General features: G+C 41.8%; 1 protein-coding gene across 1 annotated transcript in view; it reads left to right on the top strand.

Annotated features, from left to right (window-relative positions):
• The window catches only part of LOC145401958 (uncharacterized), a 189911-nt gene that overhangs the window by 159035 nt on the left and 12582 nt on the right, over window positions 1-18294 (top strand). Inside the window, exon 10 of the mRNA XM_080274063.1 lies at window positions 9758-9888. Coding sequence (XP_080130189.1) covers window positions 9758-9888 — 131 coding nt within the window. The remainder of the gene's footprint in view (window positions 1-9757; window positions 9889-18294) is intronic.

Genomic DNA, 18294 nt, shown 5'->3' with positions numbered 1-18294 from the left:
AACATAAGCGGAAGTTTTAGCCAAAAAATTTTTTTTCCAAAAGTGGTCGGGACTGGGGGATGTCAAAGGTGCGAAAGTGGTCGGGACGTGACGGGTTAATACACATGCGCAATTACATGCACACATGGGCAGAACGTATACATGAATTTACCACATATGCTAAGGGTCTGGGAACGTAACCCCTCGCGCGAATTAAAAGATTACCTGTAGGCTATATTGAAATGTGACTCAGGTGACGTACGATGTTTCACTTCATTGCTTAACATAAGGCAACATATGAGACATTGGCATATATATTATTGCCTAATAACCTCAAGTGAATGATCGACATACTTTAAAATTACAAGTAATCCCTCCAATATCCGGATCAATAGAGCCATCGGTAGGTTCGGTTATTGGTTTCGTCCGGATATTGGGCCCCAGCTTATGGACTTGTACTTATGGACCCTAACTCAGAGAAACACCTATACAACTCCCTCTGGACATGCATAGCACCTATTTAAGACCCAAATCACACCAATAAGGCACATAAATGACTGAAATAAATGCAAAAGAAACATAAAATGAGGGTTTAGAAGTATGTTCATACATTAATAAACATTCTGGTACTTATGGACCCTAACCTAGCCTAACTCTGAAAAACACATTCCTACTGCACATGCATGAGGTAAGTATAGTATGGAAAAAAGTACAGTATGAAACATTCTGGTAAGTATAGTATGGAAAAAAGTACAATATGAAACATTCTGGCTACTTACAGCAAGTCCCTGGCCACCTCGATGAATAACCGCCTCCTCTCGGACTCTGACAGTAAGAACAATTTCCTGAAGCACTTGCAGTACACTCTTCCTGAAGTCTTGCACTGAACTTAGTCAATAACACACAGAAGTCCGTTCTCTTCACAGTGTTCACTTTAGTCCAAATAATGTTCCATTTTAATTTCGTGTTGCACATTAACTTTTCCCAATTTTTTTTTATTTTCCAAAGCCAAAACAAAGAAGGTTAGTTACGTTAAATTTTGTTTCCACTGAGTCTTTTCTCTCATTTCGAAAACCTTAACACAACACAGATTTTTTCACTGCACGACACTCAAAATTCCCGTGTGGTCTAGTGGAGAAGTTCTTGCTGTTTATTCACTGTCAGAGTTCGAGAGTATCACTGGCAGGCGACCAAGGGGTGCATTGCTGGGTCGTGGTGATGGCGTACCGACTACAGAAGACTCTGAGGAAAGCCTCAAACTCACATCGAGCGGTGACTCCACTGTAGCTGATGTGCTGGGCTGTGGCTCGGAGCATGAGGGCCTGTCTTGGGGAGGCAACGGAGTGGAGCCAGGGCTTGGCACAGCGGGGGTCACGGGCCTGAAAAAACTGTCAATCGTTGACTGACGCAAGGACCGACGATTCTGGCGATTGATGATGCGCTGCCGGAAAGCACGCACTTCTTCCACGAGTCTCAAGGGCCCCATCTCCCTGTCGCAGTCCGGGTGTTCCAGGTAGTCTAGGACGAACTCTAGATGTTCCCGGAGTGCGCTCAGCTTGGGGATGGCTGGAGTAGTGTCCTGCTGAGAGGAGTCCGCATCATCGTCGCCTTCGTCATCGGAATCTTCAAGTTCGGGACTGACACCAGCAACCAAAGACGCGATCTCGATATCAGACGTCTGATACTCAAGATCGCCCTCGTCGTCGTCCAACCACTCACGTACATCGTCCACATCAACAACGTCGCCGTGCGTACGTAGCCGTGCATGGAAGTCATCCACGTCAAAGCCCAGAAAATCGTACTCCACATCTGTTCCGAGAAGCAGACAAGACCAACCATTTTCAAGAGTTTTCACAGGGACTTCCTTCCATGCACTAGCCCAGTTGTACAGCGCAGACTTGATGTTGTAGCAGCGAAGGTTTTCCAAAGTCCGCTTGCCTCGAGTGTCACGTCCTTCCCTGCGCTCGTCCTCGTCCTCGAGAACAACCATCACCTCGTCCAGGAACTTCCGACGGTACAGGCGCTTTGTTGCCACGATCACTCCTTGGTCCATGGGTTGATTGAGAGCAGTCGTATTAGGTGGCAGAAACATGCACCTAATACGGCCATTCTCAGCAACCAAGTCCTTGTCGCACAGGTGGGCAGGTGCATTGTCGAGCAGAAGGAGAGCCTTTACCTGGTCGCGAGGGATTCCCAGTGTCCTCGTCTGGTACTGGATGACCTCCTTGACGAAGTGACGGTGAAACCAGTCTTTGAAAATCACAGCTGTGAACCATGCTTTCAAAGAATGGTACCATACGACAGGAAGGACATCCATCACCCCACGAAGGCACCGAGGCTGCTTTGCACGGCCAACAACAACGGGCTTAAGCCGGTGCATGCCGTTAGCACTGGCACAACACAAAGCAGATATCCGTTCCTTAGAAAGCTTGCGGCCAGGTACACGCTTCTCCGTCTCATCGGCTAGAGTGTTCGTTGGCAGCGAGCGATAGAATAGGCCAGTTTCGTCTGCGTTATAGACTTGACCGAGAGTGAGGCCCTCCCTGTCGATCAAGCCTTTCACCTTGTGCCGAAACTCGTCAACTCCATCCTCGTTAGCGTCCAATGCTTCGCCATGTGCTTAACGGTTAGTAAGGCCATGTCGCAACTTGAACGCGAAGACCCAACCCTCGGATGTCTTGAAGTCTAGGGCGTCGTGAAGCCTTGCAAACTTCTCAGCAGCAGCCTTCAGCTCCGTTCCACGTACCATCACACCAGCTGCACGTTGCTGTCGGTACCAAATCAACGTGGATCGGTCGATTTCTGCAAACTTGGGGGTAAACATAACCTTCCTCTCCACGTTGCGTTTGCTTCTCGACGAGAAGTCAGCCATGTACTGCATGAGTTTGTCTCGGGAACGTTTGATATCGAACAAAGTCGACCGGGCCAGGTTAAACTCGTGGAGAATGCGTGAAGAAGACCAACCCGCATCAACTTTCTCCAATATCTCCCTCTTCTTTTCCAGAGTCAACACCACTCTCTTCCATTTCTCAGGTGGCGGGTCCATCATCACACACACTAAGAGGAGGGCCGAGAGCAGTAGGAGGCCTTGCAGCAAGTACGGCACCATTACAAAAGCGAGCACGTGGGGAGCCATTGCGAAGAGCGTAGGTCCAGTCGCGGTGAGAGACAGGCGGGAAGTAGGGAGGATGCAGCAGCGCTCTATCGGACGTCGGAGGAATGACGAACCAAAACAATGCTCTCCCGCGGCGTGCGCGGCAAGTTCAAATTACGGACGGCAAAAAATCGATTTTTAAAATTTTTTTTTTTGGGTTTTCAGACCATTTTGGGAATGTTGGATCCCAGGACGATAAGGTCCGGGTAGTGGGGATGTTCGGTTATTGGGCGTCCGGATATTAGAGTGATTACTGTATATGAATAATCTTCATATTACGTATACATTATCAGCTAATCAATCAATCTCAACGTACTGCATCCAAAAATTACAATAAAAATTACTGAAGACAGCTATGGGAGGCACCAGATTATAATTCAAAGTCAACTACAGCAAGGCAGAAACAAGTTAATTATTGACTACAAGTGCAAATTATAAATAATATCCAAAGCCTACGCTGTTGATAGTTCCCCGTAAAATTAGTTATTATAGTATTAATCAATTAATATTAAATATATTTATAGAATGACGGGAAATCATCTTGGGTGCGAATTGTCCTGATGGGGAATGGTCCAGGTTTTGATGGTGAACGCAGCTTTGCTGTACATGAGGGTATTTTTACAGCTCTACGCCTTTTCGTACTGTTTAGACATGTCTCCCAAGCGCCCTGCATCATCTCCAGCATCAGGGAAGCCTGCTGCAAAGAAGCAGCAGCACCATGCTCTAGCTTTGGAGAGGAAATTGGAAATTATAAGATGCCACGAGGAGGGGTAGGGAGTTTCGGAGATTGAGCGTGCTTTAGGCCTTGCAGCTTCCACTGTTGGGACTGTGACCAAGAAAAAGGAGATGTACAAGAAAATGGCCACCTCTTTCTCTACATCTACAGGTATTACTTACTTCAAAATAGGAGGGGTAAAGTTTAGGTGGGGGCTCCAAGGGGGGGTCCTGGGACGCATCCCCCCCTTTCTATGTACAGTATATTTCAATGGGGAAAATTGTTCCGCTATACAAAATTTTGAATTACGAAATTTTTTTTCAGTCCCTATCTCTTTCGTTTATCGAGGACACACTGTATCTGGAGGCAACAAGAATAAAGTAGTAAAGACATCATTGTTGGAAAGAAACTACAGTTATACAAATTACCCCTAGAAGAATGTTAAGATGTACAGAGTAATATGCAAAATAAATAACTGAGGAAGAGGTTTTAGGGAGCCCCCTGAACACTAGAGAATACAGTGGAACTGAAGGAAATATTACAGAAGTGAGAAAAATATATTACATAAAGTACTGTATATCGTTTAAATTTCTTAAATACAGATACTGTACTCATTTACAAGTTTATCATTTCATAAGAGTCCCTTTGAAGTCATACAGTTATACATCATGCAAAAATGAACCCTTCCCTAGTGACTTTTTTTTTTTTTTTTTTTTTTTTTAACCTCATCTTCTCTCCTCTAGAGAGTTTTATTCATAGGAAATTCCTGTTGTACTGAAAGGGTAAAGAAGACTTTATATAATCCTTCCATTTAAAAAATTCTCTGTAGCTGAATAAAATCAACTGGATATAACAAGAACAGAATAGAATAGACCTCCTCATATTGAATGTGTTAAAGACATCTAGTCCATATTCCACCACTCAGATACAGTAGTTGGTTTATTTTCACCAGATGGAACTGTGGTACTCACATTACATAGGTACTGATCTGATTGGTGCTGGAGAGGAACACTTTCATTTGGTGGTACCATTATAACCAGGTGGCTCTACTGCCTAGTTATACAAATGACCCTGAGCTCACTCCCTAAGAGGGATGGTGGACTGCTGGATGATAGCAGCCTCAGTCTCCAGTTCACTATGGTCCGCCTATTTTATGAAGAGCGTTTGGGCGTTGTCCCTCTTGGGGAGTCCACGTCCCACAGTGTTGCCATACTTTGTACTGGGCAACTTAATCAGATTAGAAACAAGGCGTAAATGACAACTCTCCCTCCCAGCACACCACTCTCTCTCCTGTCCGTCTGTCTGTCCGTCTGTGCATATAGAAATTGCATTTTTTGTAGGTTTATTTCTGTAAAAAGTCTGTACAGTTTTATGAATTATTAGAATTTGAGGAAAAGCCTCCTGTCTGACTGTCTCTCTCTCTCTAACATTATTTTTCATTATGACCGTGGTTTTCTCCTTAAAGTATGACGTTTTATTTGTGGTTTATAAATTTGATTTATTTTCCACACCACCTCTGAGGTTGAGGAAAAGTATCCTGACTGTCTTGTTGCGCTCCTATTCAATTCCCACCACATTCCCTCCCTCCCTCCCTCCGTCTTGCCTTTTCTTCCTTATCTCCGGCCTCTCCAACCTCCCTCCCTTGCTGTCACCCTATCCCCCTTATCTCCATTCCCTTTCCCTCCTCTCTCTCTCTCTGTTACTGTCTGTCTGTCAACATTATGTTTTTCTTATGAATGTGATACTTTCCATAAAGTATGATGTTTTATTTGTTCTCTATAATTTTGACTTTTTTTCCACACCGCCTTTGAGGTAAAAGTCAAGGCATGTTTTTTTTTTTTTATAGAGGTTTTCCCCAGGAGGCCTAATCAACAGTTTTTGAGGGAACAATTATAGGTCCTCTGTTTGCCTTCTCTTCTAAAAAATACTTATTTACATTGTAAATAAGTTCTTTTTCTCTACTGTGGAGCACACGAGAGCGAGTAGCAGGAGTAAGAGCATCCATCTCAGGTGGCGGCCAGAGTGGAAATTACCTGGATTAACACAGTCACTCTACCTTTACAAGCGTGACAACGTTGGAAAGCAACGTTGCCAAGTGATGTGGTATTTATAAAAAGCTGTTGTTATTATTAGAAAAAATGAGACATTTATAACACTATATAGCCACATTAGAGAATTAAATATATACAGTAAACCCTCATTATACAATGGGGTTCCGTTCCTGAAAATCCCATTGTAAAGCAATCCATCGTATAGCAATCCCATTACTAACATGGAGTCAATGGGGATACGTTCCCAGATGTGCCTAAACTCTCACATACACACACCTTAGCACTCACATACATGAAATATCCTTATGTTTAAACATTTAAAGTAACACATTAATAGTGAATAAAGAGAAAAAAAGCATGAAAACTACAGTATACAGTAGATCTTACCTTTACTGAAGCAAGCAACGGTTGTTTATGTGGTTCCTAGACAATTCGCCATGAAGTCGACAATTCATCGTCATAATGTGGACGTTCCCCGTCAGGACAATTCCCCGTCATTCTGTAAACATACTTATTACTGATTAATTGATACTTTAATAACTAATTCTCAGGGGGATCTATCAAAGTCTATTTTCATTCAATAGCATTGGCTTTTGATATCATTTGTAAGTTGCACTTTTAGACAATATTTAACTTGTTTCTACCTTGCTGTAGTTGACTTTGAATTATGTTCTAGCATCACCCACAGCTGTTTTCATTAATTTCCATTGGTACTACAACATCCTGGGTATATTTTAAAACGACTTTGAAGAGGTACAAGTACAGTACTAAAAAACTAGTGTACTTCCTAAATAAACTGATATGAAAATAAACGACGGGGAATCATCCTGATGACGAAAAGTCCCGATGGCGAATTGTCTTGTTATTGTTGTGATGGCGAATTGACTTGATGGTGAAATATCCCGAAACATTTATATAGACGTGCCATGAAGATTATTTGTATAATTCCAAAGTATGTCGATCGTTCACTTAAGGTCATTAGGCATTTATATAAATGCCAATGTCTCGTATGTAGCCTTATGCTAAGATGATGGATCGATCATAAATCAGCTGATTCACGTTTCAATATATTATTATTTTTCATTTAATGCCCATGATTTGATGCCATATTTTACATTTACTATATAAACAATAAACCACCATCACTTTTATAACTTACATAATTAAAAAAACTAGTGTATTTGCTAAATAAACTGATACGTAAATAAATGATGGGGATTTGTCCTGACGGCGAATTGTCCCGACTCGGCCTCACAGTCACAGGGACTCACAGCCCTCACTCATCAGTGTCAGAACTGCCTGGCTGGGCAGGGCTGGATGGCTGGGCAGGGCTGGATGGCTGGGCAGGGCTAGCTAATGAAGCTGGACCGGTGGACAAGTGTGTGTGGTCTAATGTCGACAGTGTGAGGACGTTTTTGTTGCGTTTGCACATTCGCTGTTCACTGAGCCGCGGATGATCCATCGTTGTTGCAAATCGTTCCCATTGTATAGTGGGCATAGGGTACTAAAATTTTGACATTGTATAATGAGGGTTTACTGTATATACTTTAAATAAACTTCATTTAAAAGTAGCAAATAGCTGACATGAGACAGAAAGGTGTACACTTTTGGCAGAGAGGCGGCCTAGGAAAGTCCCAAGAGGGACAACGCCTAAATGCGCTTCATAAAATAGACAGACCATAAGTTCACATTTCAGATGAACCTGGAGCTACAACAACAATTGTAGTAAGGTGTCATTGCATGAGTTCTGTGTGCCTTGGTTATGAGGTAGCAATGAATCTTCTTGGTTAACCCATACTGTGCTGGGGGGGCGGGGGAACTATGCCGGTCGAATTTGGATTTTGTGTTTTCTGCCTAAGTGGGCTTGATACATCAATATAAGATCCCTTGCACTAATAAAAGTAACCACTAAAGCCAGAAAGTTGGTTGAATCGAGTCAGGTTGGTGCCACCCTACCTTTGAAATCTTCGTGGTTACTGAGAGAGCAGAGCATCTGTGGGCTTGTGAACCAATTATGGATTTTTTTTTTCTGGCTAAATGGGCTTAATACATCAGTATAATATCCCTGGCACTAGTAAAAGTAATCACCAGATCCAGAAAGTTGGCTGAATCAAGTCAGGTTGGTGTCGCTCTATCTATGAAATTTTCGTTGTTACTGAGAGTGCAGAGCGACTGTGAGCATGTGAACCGATTTTGGATTTTTTGTGTGGTTAAATGGGCCTAATAATACATCAATATAAGATCCCTAAACTGTCTGCTTGCATTCCTCCACCTCTACGACGGTCGCATAGCACCCGTCTAGCAACAAACTCTCATCCCTTCTCTGTCCAACCCTCTCATGCAAGAGTTAAACGTTACTCCCAGTCCATCATTTATGCAACAGGTCAATTGTGGAACTGTCTCCCTCTGTCTGTATTTCCTGCTAGCGATGATCTCCAGTCTTTCAAATGCATTGTGTCTAGGCATCTCGAAATGATCGGATCTTGAATTTGGCTCTCTCTTGTATTTTGTTTTTCTCTTGCAGGGAACAGTTATTGCGGGCTTGTGGCCTTTGGTTCCTTCTTCCTAGCATTAAAAAAAAAAAATTAAACGTAATCACCAAAGCCACTCGACCTCTGAAATCTTCAAGGTTACTGACAGAGTAGGTGGTGGCGATCATCATCCACTCACTTGATGTAGTGCTGCCTACTTCTTCCTTAGCCTTTATCATTCTTTTTCTGTGCTTGCCGTCCTCTCTTCCAATTTCTCCCGTCACAACTTATTGCTTTTCTTTCCGTTACATGTGGCTTTACATTGAGTGACAAGCCAAATGGTTTCCTGTAAGCCAAGAAACCATTTACAGCGCTGGGTGGTAACCATATAACCAAACCATATGTGCTCCCTACGTGTCAAGTGGGTTGGTGGAGGGTTAAGTGCCCCTCCCTGTAAAACAAATAACTCAGAGTCAAATGGCCACCCCGTACGGGATTATGGCGTCTGGCAATAGATATATAGATAGATACTGACAGAGCAGAGCGGCTGTGAGCCTGTAAAGACTCACTCGCCTCCAGCTGTCCTAAATCAGTATTGTAACTGTAGCAGAGAAATGTCTGAAGTTAGCTAGATACGTTATTACCTTCCATTTTACTTCGGTTGCTTGCAGTGACTTCTCGGTGCTGCAGGACATAGATCTACATCACTGACGTTTTTGAAGGGGACATAGATCAACATCGCAAGCATGGTACAGGTTAATATTCAAACATACTTTCTGCTCTAACTACCCTGTGCCATTAACTGAGCTGAAGAGGGTCAGTAATCTTTATAATTTAGACTAGATGCATAGTAGTACAATAAAGGGAAAGGTAAGGGTGGGGACGTACACCATGAGGCGCTTATCCGCAGTGCTCATCTTCATAACATAGGCTTTTGAGCCTGTGGAGGGTTATTCACCCAATATCCTGGGATACAAGACTCCTGCATCATCCAGGTTACCATTCTAGGTGCATCCTGTTGATGCTTGTTGCTCTGGTAGTCTGAGGCACCAGTCAGGATGAATGTCATACACTTGTGAAATCTTGAAGAGGTGGCTTGAGGTTTTCATCACAATCATCATCATCATGCCCATTTTCCCACCTAAGAATGAGGTGAGGAAAAAAAAAAAAAAAAAAAATGCAGTGGGGATATGGACCTTGGGTCCTAAGACCTGTAATTTTCCTACTTGTTATGATGAGACTGTCTTCAAGTTGCATGAGCATTTAGTGCCAACAAGGACATATACTACTCACCTCCTCAAAAATATATTGAACTGTACCCTCAAAACTTCACAAGGGTTAATATGGAACTGGCTGTTAACTTATTTTGTCATCACTTCTTTCTTAGGTTACCATCAGCACTGAAGGAGAGACTGGAAACTTCATTGGTCTGACTCCTGACTGTGTCCCTTCCTCCACATATGACTTCCCAGACCAGCCCATTTCACAAATATCTGGGCTGCAGGCTGGTTGTAATAGGTGAGGCTCGTATAATATCTCTCTGTCTGATGTCAGACACCTAATCTGTCTGTCTATTGCCAGACTCTTTAATTCTATAAGAGCTGGCCACAAACAAATTGACTCCATGTCATCTGGTCCCCTGCCATTTCACTGCCCTGCTTTCAGCTCACCCCCCCCTTCTATCATATACCCCTCCACTCCAACCCTCCATCTCATCCTTGACCTCCCCCTCCCTCTCCCCTCCTCCACCTCACTCACATACATTCCCCTCGTTAGTCTCTCACTCTCCATCCTCGCCACATGACCAAACCACATCAATATATTTTTCCTAACGCTTTCTGTTCCATCTTCATCCACACCAAAACGCTCCTTCACTTCTTCATTTGTTAGTCTGTCTCTCCATGTAACGCCACATGCTTCCCTCAAATAGCTCATTCCCACTGCTCTCACCCTTGACTTGTGTCCTTCTAACAAAATCCAAGCTTCACTTCCATACGTTAGAGTTAATGTCACAATACAGCCATGCAGCGACTTTTTTATTTCCATGCTCATTTCCCTATTAACTGTCACTGCATTCAAAGGACCAGCAACCTTTCTTCCATGTTGTACTCTTTCAAGCATTTCACCCTCCAAACTTCCATCCTTACTCATCACACTACCTACCTACTTAATTGCACTCACATTTTCCATTTCCTCATCACCCAACCTCATTGTACATCCAGTGACTTCATTTCTCTCGAAGACCTGAACTTTACTCTTCCATGCATTCACCTTTAGATTCAGTTTCATACCCACACTCCCAGACTTATTCACCAAGCCTTGCAGTTCCCCTTCACCTTCACTTAACAATACAGTATCATCTGCAAACAATAGTACAGTATAGGGAGTTTCCAAAGGTTGCCCTCTTACATTAAAGCCACTCCAAAATCCACTGCCCCACCTTGTCTCGCTCTTATAACCCCATCCATATACTGTATAGATTGAACAACCATGGAGACATGACACATCCCTATTTCAATCCAACATTGAAATAGAAATATTCACTCATTTCACTGCCCACATGCTTTGCAGCCTTAGCCCCCTCATACATACTTTTATACATACTTTTCATGGCAATCAGCAACTTCCCATTTACCCCATAATTCTTAATGTTTTCTGCATTCCTTGTCTGTCCACCCTGTCAGATGTTTTCTCCACATGCATGAAGGTTGCATACAACTTCTTTCCCTTCTCTAGAAACTTTTTCCATTGAAGACCTAAGAATGAATATCTGATCTGCACAACCTTTTCCCTTCCTAAAACCTCCCTGTTCTCCAGAAACTAATTCCTCTGTTATTTCCCTAACTCTGTCAATAAGTATCATACCATACACTTTTCCTATTATACTCAGAAGACAAATGCCCCTATGATTACCACACACTTCTTTTTCCCCTTTTCCTTTGTACAGGGGAATAATTATACCTGACTTTCAATCCTTCAGGGCCCTACCTTCCTCCCAGGCCAATCTGCACATCTTCCATATCCAGTCTACTACTATCTTTCCCCCATGCTGCAGCATTTCACCACACACTCCATCAATTCCTGGGGCTTTCCCGATTTTAACTTTCTTCATTGCTTCCACTACTTCCATTGTACTGATTTCGTCCTCTCTTCTCACCTCCCACCTTCTCTCACCCATTTTCCAGCCACTTATCCTCGCATCATTTTCGTTCTCAATGTTTAACAGTTCCTTAAAGTGTTCTCTCCATCTGCTCACTTTTTCTCCCCTCTCCATTAGCAAGCTACCACTTTTATCATTCACTTCCTGACCAACTTCTTTATCGCCCTGTCTAACTCTCTTTACCTCTTTCCAGAACATTTTCTTACATTCCCTCCACATTACAGTCAAATTTCTTCCAATTGCCTCATCCACTCTCTTCTTACTCCCTCTTACTAATCTTTTCCTCTCTCTCTTCCTCACTACATTTAATTCTCTCTTCATTCAACTTCCTCCACAGCCCTATTCCTAAGGGTAAAATGGGGTAATTTCGCCATGAACTGTGGTTTTTGCCAAAAACAAACTGCCACATATGAAATATTGACATTTTTATTGCCTTATATGTTCAGTCATTCTGCAAAAAATACCTATAATCATTTTTGTACAAAAAAAAAAAGTGTGTGTGTGTGTGTGTGTGTGTGTGTGTGTGTGTGTGTGTGTGTATTCTTACCTGACTGTTCTTATCTAATTGTATCTTCACAGGAATGAGTCAAGGTCATACTGTCCTGTATATTAAACAGTTTTTATCATACATATCCATAAATTTACGAATTGCTTTGGCACACGCCATTTCATACGATAGTGCATTCCACTGATCAATTGCCCTATGGGAAACTGAACTGCCTCATGTCTTTGTCACCTCTTTTTTTTATGTAGTTTTTTGCAGTGTCCTCTTGCTGATGCCTCCCCATAGGTTATATACTCATTGATGTCTACTCTCCCTTTCTCTGAGATCCATGCGTAATCATGACTTCTCTTTTGCTTCTCTCTTGTAATGCTGGCAGGTTCAGTTTTTCATCGTTCTTTATAGCTTAGAACCTTTAAGCTTGGTACCCATCTGGTAGCGGCCCTTTGTACTTTTTCAATCTTATCTGTGTTTTTTGAGATGAGGATTCCAGACCGCTGATGCATATTCCACAGTTGGTCTGATGAATGATGTAATGATCTTCCTCAGCATGCCTTCATTTATATATGTGAACGCTATTCCCATATTAGTAGACCACCAGGGGCGTGCCCGGGGGGGGGGGGCCTGGGCCTGGGGGGGGGGCCCCCCCCTGAGCTCTCTGGGTCCTTTAAAAATGTATATATATTTATTTCGACAACAGCAAAACATGAAAAATTGGCAAGTACAAAGAAAGAGTACCACATGAGCCAGCAGCTCTCTGACTCTAAACCTGCATGTGACCTCCCAGTAATTATCGGATTACCTGACCTCACCTCACTACCCCCCCCCAGAAAATTCCTGGGTGCGCCCCTGCAGACCACTGATGTATATTCCACAGTTGGTCTGATGAATGATGATGTTATCTTTCTCAGCATGTCTTCATTTATATATGTGAATGCTATTCTCATATTAGCAAGCAGTGTGTGCATGTTTCCTACCTTCTCACTTTCCAAGTTCCTTCTGTTCTGATATGTGTAGGGTTGAACTTCCTAGCTTATAATCCCAATCTGGTCTTTTTCCACTTTTACCAATCTTAATTACAATGCATTTGTCCACAATGAATTCCATTTGTCATCTATTGCTCCATTCATGAAGCTTATTAATTCTTCTTGTAGCTTTCTGCAAGAGTCTGCGTTTGTAATTTTCCTTTGTAGTTTTACATCATCAGCAAACATATTTAAATAGCTTCCATTTCCAGTGTTCCTGTCTGTATCATTTATATATACCAAAAAACATAATTGGTGCCAGCACTGAGCCCTGTGGAACTCCACTAGTCACTTCCCTCCATGATGAGTAATTACCCTTTAGTACTGTTCTCATTTCCTTTTTTCAGAGAAAATCCTGCATCCAACAGAACAGATTACCATGGATTCCTCCTTGATGGTACAGTTACCATAAAAGTCTTTGGTGCGGTATTCTGTCAAATGCTTTCTTAAGATCTAAATAGATACTGTCCACCCATCCCTCTCTTTTCTGTGGTGTTTCTGCAACTCTATCATAGTAGCTTAATAGATTTGTAACACATGATTTTCCTTTTCTAAAACTGAACTGTCTTTGTTATCATATTTTATTTTTCCAGATGGTTTACCCAAATTTTTCTTATATTAGCTTTTCTAGTACCTTGCTTACAACACTGGTCAGGGATATTGGTCTGAAGTTGAGTGGGTTCTGTCTGTTCCCTTTCTTGAATAGGGGAACAATATTTGCTTTCTTCCAAATATCTGGTAGTTTACCTTGACTTAAGAATTTCTTGAATATTAAATATATTGGTCTGATTGACTCTTCTGCATATTCATGTAGCACCCAGCCTGAAATTTCATCAGGACCAATTGCTTTTTTCCTTTGTCCAATTTACTCAACTCTTCCTGTACCTCTTGTTTTGATAATCGTATATCTGGTAATATGTGTGTGCATGCGTGTTCCTTATCGTTTCTCTCAAAATTTCTTTCTTCTGTAAAAACTGATTGGAAATTTTTGTTAAGAACTTTGCACATATCATTTTCTTGGCTATAGGTTATTCCCTCATCCATGATGGACTGTATTTTAACTTTGGTTTTGCTTTGGATGTAGCTGTAAAAAAGCTTTGGTTGATCACTACTTTTATTTATAATTCCATCTTTGAACTGCTTTTGAGTTTCTGTCCTTATCCTTGTATAATCATTTCTTGCCTGTTTATAGTTGTTGTATGTCGTCCTATTATTGTGTCTTCTGTATCTATTCCACAGCAAGTCTCTTCTCTCTTTTGATTTTTAACATTATGTATTAAACCACTTCTTTATCCTAATTTCTGTTTCTTTGTGCTGAGGGATATAATTTTGGACTTCTGTTTCATATAATTCACAAATTTTTGTACATAACATTTATATCTTGTCCTCCAAGCTCCTTTTCGCAATCTCTTTCTATGAAGTACTTCTTTAGGTCATGGTAGTAGCCTTTTTAGTAGTTTAGGCTCATTTTGTAACATTCATTACTACTAACTATCATATGCAATCCTGAAGTTGAAATTTAACTCTACGTGGTTGCTTTTGCCAAATGGAGGGTGATACATTATGTTGTTGATATCATTATCTTGCCTGTTAAATATAAGATCTAGTAATGATGGATCATCTGTTCCCCTTTTTCCGGTGTTTTCCTTTACATGTTGTGTTAAGAAAAACTCCTGTACTAGATCCAGGAGCTTTTGCTCCCAACAGCTTTCATAGCTTCTTATATCTAGAGTATTCCAATTTATATTTGTATTGAAATCTCCAGTTAATAAAATTCTTAGAGATTACTGTGTGTGTGTGTGTGTGTGTGTGTGTGTGTGTGAACAATGGAAACAGTTCTGAACCACTTTTAACATGAAACATGTAAATAATGGGTATAGAGATTTTTTTTTTTTTTTTTTTCCTCTATCTTTCTTTCCTTCATTCTTACCTTTTCCTTCTGCCTGTGGGTGACTCTACACTGAGTGACAAGCCAAATGGTTTCCTGTACACCAGGAAACCATTTACTATGCTGGGTGGTAACCATATAACCAAATTTTGGCGCCTGGTGGTTTAGTGGGTAATTAGGGCGCTCCAATCGGATTGCGTCGGTGAAGGTTTATATCCAGGGGATGGTTGGGGTTTATTGCTCACATAATGCCACCCAGGGGTGAGTGAGACTGGTCACTCTCATCTGAAATGTCAGGACCAACTTGCTTAGTCCTGCGCTCCTACGCTCCGCATGGGGCAACACAGGATTGGATGAGGGTTGGATGGATTTGTTGATGCACTAAATGCTGAAAATTTTCAATAAACACTTTCATTTGTCCAATGTCATTTTTTTGCACAATGGATCAAAACTTCACCTGACATTGTTAGGTTGGCATTCCCATAAAACCTAAGCCCAACAAAAGCCAAATCCATGCAACAGTTTGAGAGCTGTGGGCCTTTGAATTAGAATTATTGGCATCTCAGTAAAATTACCCTGTGGCGAAATTACCCCGTTTTGCCCTAATTCATTAACTCTTTGGCTGTAAAGGTGTGTTTTTTAACCCATGTTGCTGGTGCACAAGATATGGGGAAAGTAGAGTGTCTTCATGAGCTGTTTTGACACACTTATATCAAACCAAATATGTAAAATTTAGCCACACAAACTTCAGTCTTTCTGCTAACCTTTGAAAGAAACTGGAGGTATGTAAGTTGTCCTGGACTGGAGAGAGAGCAAGCTGAAGAGGAGGTGATGTGCAGTACGCAAGCACGGATCACCCAGGCAGGCATGAGGCAGCATTACAAGTGGCCACCACACCAAGTAAGGAACAAACTTTGAGAGGTGACTTCCATGCCTAAAAGTTAAAACATTAATAAACAAGTCATCATCATCATCATCATCACCAATTTTCAATTTAAGGACGTTTGTTGCACTGTATTGTGGTATGGTCATAAACTACAAGAGCAAAATCATAAGCATTCCATGTACTGGAAAACTTGTTATGTAAGAATAATATTGAGGGGTTAATACATTTTCCTTATAATTTTTGCATTTTCTCATAAAATATATCACATACTATTACTTATAACAATAAAGTCATGGATGAGGTATTGAAGTGACAATTAGGAAGAGTTGCCACATGAGGGTAATACTGTAGCACTTGACTGCACTGAAAATACGGTAGTTATTTATTTACTTATTTTTCAGCTACTTATTACTACTACATATCTTTGGTCTCATAACACTATACTTCATCCATCCATCCAACGTCCAATTCTATGGTGCCCCATGAGGAGCGTAGGAGACCGGGGCTAGATAAGTTGGTCTTGACATTTAAGATGAAAGTGACCAGTTGCACTATATGAGCAATAAACCCCAACCATCCCTTGGGTATAAACCTACACAGGTTCAGTCTGATTGTCTATCTATCTATCTATCTATAGCCCGACGCCCTAATCCCGCAAAGGGTGGCCGCAGACAAAACGCCTCCAAGTCACTCTGTCACCCACCATTTGACTCCCCTCCCCCCAACTCACCCCCCCCTCCCTCATATACCTCTCAACTCCATCCCTCCACCTCATCCTCGGTCTACCCCTCCCTCTCCCTCCCTCCACCTCACCTACATACACCCTCTTAGTCAGTCTTTCATTCTCCATTCTCTCCACATGTCCAAACCACCTCAGTGTATTTCTCCTAATCTTTTCAACCACATCCACATCTACCCCACAACGTTCCTTCACTTCTTCATTCGTCAGCCTGTCCCTCCACGTCACTCCACATGCTCCTCTCAAGTAACTCATTTCCACTGCTCTCACTCTTGACTTGTTCCCCTCTTGCAAGGTCCACGCCTCGCTTCCATACGTCAGGGTAGGGATCACAATACCATCATGCAGTGACTTCTTAACTTCCATACTCACCTCCCTATTTCTCATCACTGCTTTCAGTGTACCAACAACCTTTCTTCCCTGCTGTACCCTTTCACATACTTCATCCCCCAAAGTTCCATCCTTACTCATCACACTACCCAAGTACTTGAATGCACTCACATTCTCCATATCCTCACCATCCAACCTCACTGCACACTCTGTGACTTCATTCCTCTCAAACACCATAGCTTTACTTTTGTTTACATTAACTTTCAGCTTCCTCCTCTTACACACTGTCCCAAATTCATTCACCAAACCTTGCAACTCCCATTCATCTTCACTCAACAATACTGTATCATCAGCAAACAGCAACACCGGAAGCTTCCAAATCTCACCCTCATTCATTAGGGCCACCCCCACATCCACTGCCCTACCTTGCACCTCCTTTACAACCCCATCCATATATATATTAAACAGCCATGGAGACATCACACACCCCTGTTTCAGTCCCACACTGAGATCAAAGAACTCACTCAGCTCACCATCCACTCGCACCGTAGCCCTAGCTCCCTCGTACATACTCTTCACAGCACTCAACAATTTCCCCTCCACTCCATATATTCTTAACCCCTACACCGCGGGCTTGTTTACCAATGACTTGCGTGTGCCGCGGGGTTATTTGGGCTCCGACAGACTCTCAAAAAATATTTGCCAAAAATCAGTTATTAGTCCTAGAATAATAAAATTACATATGCTTATGGCACATACCTTCAGCTTTCTCCTGGAATGATTGTTGAGCCTTCGTCGGTTACCGTAGGACTTGTGGAGACCTCTGAAGTAGGGTAACGAAGTCTCCACTTTACACTTCCTGACAACCCGTAATATGATTACCACAACCAGATACAAACACTATAAACACTATTCTACAATTTTCAAGTAGTTTGGGATCCATACTAAAAAAAAAAAAAACACTGTGAAAGCAATGGAAATTACGAGCGCGTCTGATCGTCGCACTGGCACTAGTTCGCTCTTGGTAGTCTGTCATTTATTATTCATAAAACCCCTCACACTTTATATTTCTATTACTATATAACACTTATATATATCTACAGTCTTTATCCATAAGTTTCCTTCAGTAGTATTAGTTTATTGTCACTGTAGGGATTCAATTTCTTTCAGTAAAATACGTAGCATTCACTTTCTCGTCCTGTATACTGGCATTGAGAGTGAATGTCACTTTCATCTTCACTCTCATAACTCATAGCATTCAGACATGCTAGAGTGAAACTTTCACTTTCATTACTCCTAGGGTATATACTCGTATTCTTATAATACTACTCATTTACATTTCTATTTACGTTCTCTATTTTATTTACGTTATTTACATTTCTATTTTATTTACG

This window comes from Coenobita brevimanus, chromosome 57 (assembly GCF_032717465.1).
Source record: "Coenobita brevimanus isolate Jiangsu-jjx chromosome 57, ASM3271746v2, whole genome shotgun sequence".
Classification (NCBI taxonomy): Eukaryota; Metazoa; Arthropoda; class Malacostraca; order Decapoda; family Coenobitidae; genus Coenobita; species Coenobita brevimanus.
The sequence above is the reverse complement of the archived record's forward strand: the minus strand, read 5'-3'. Positions and strand labels throughout refer to the sequence as shown.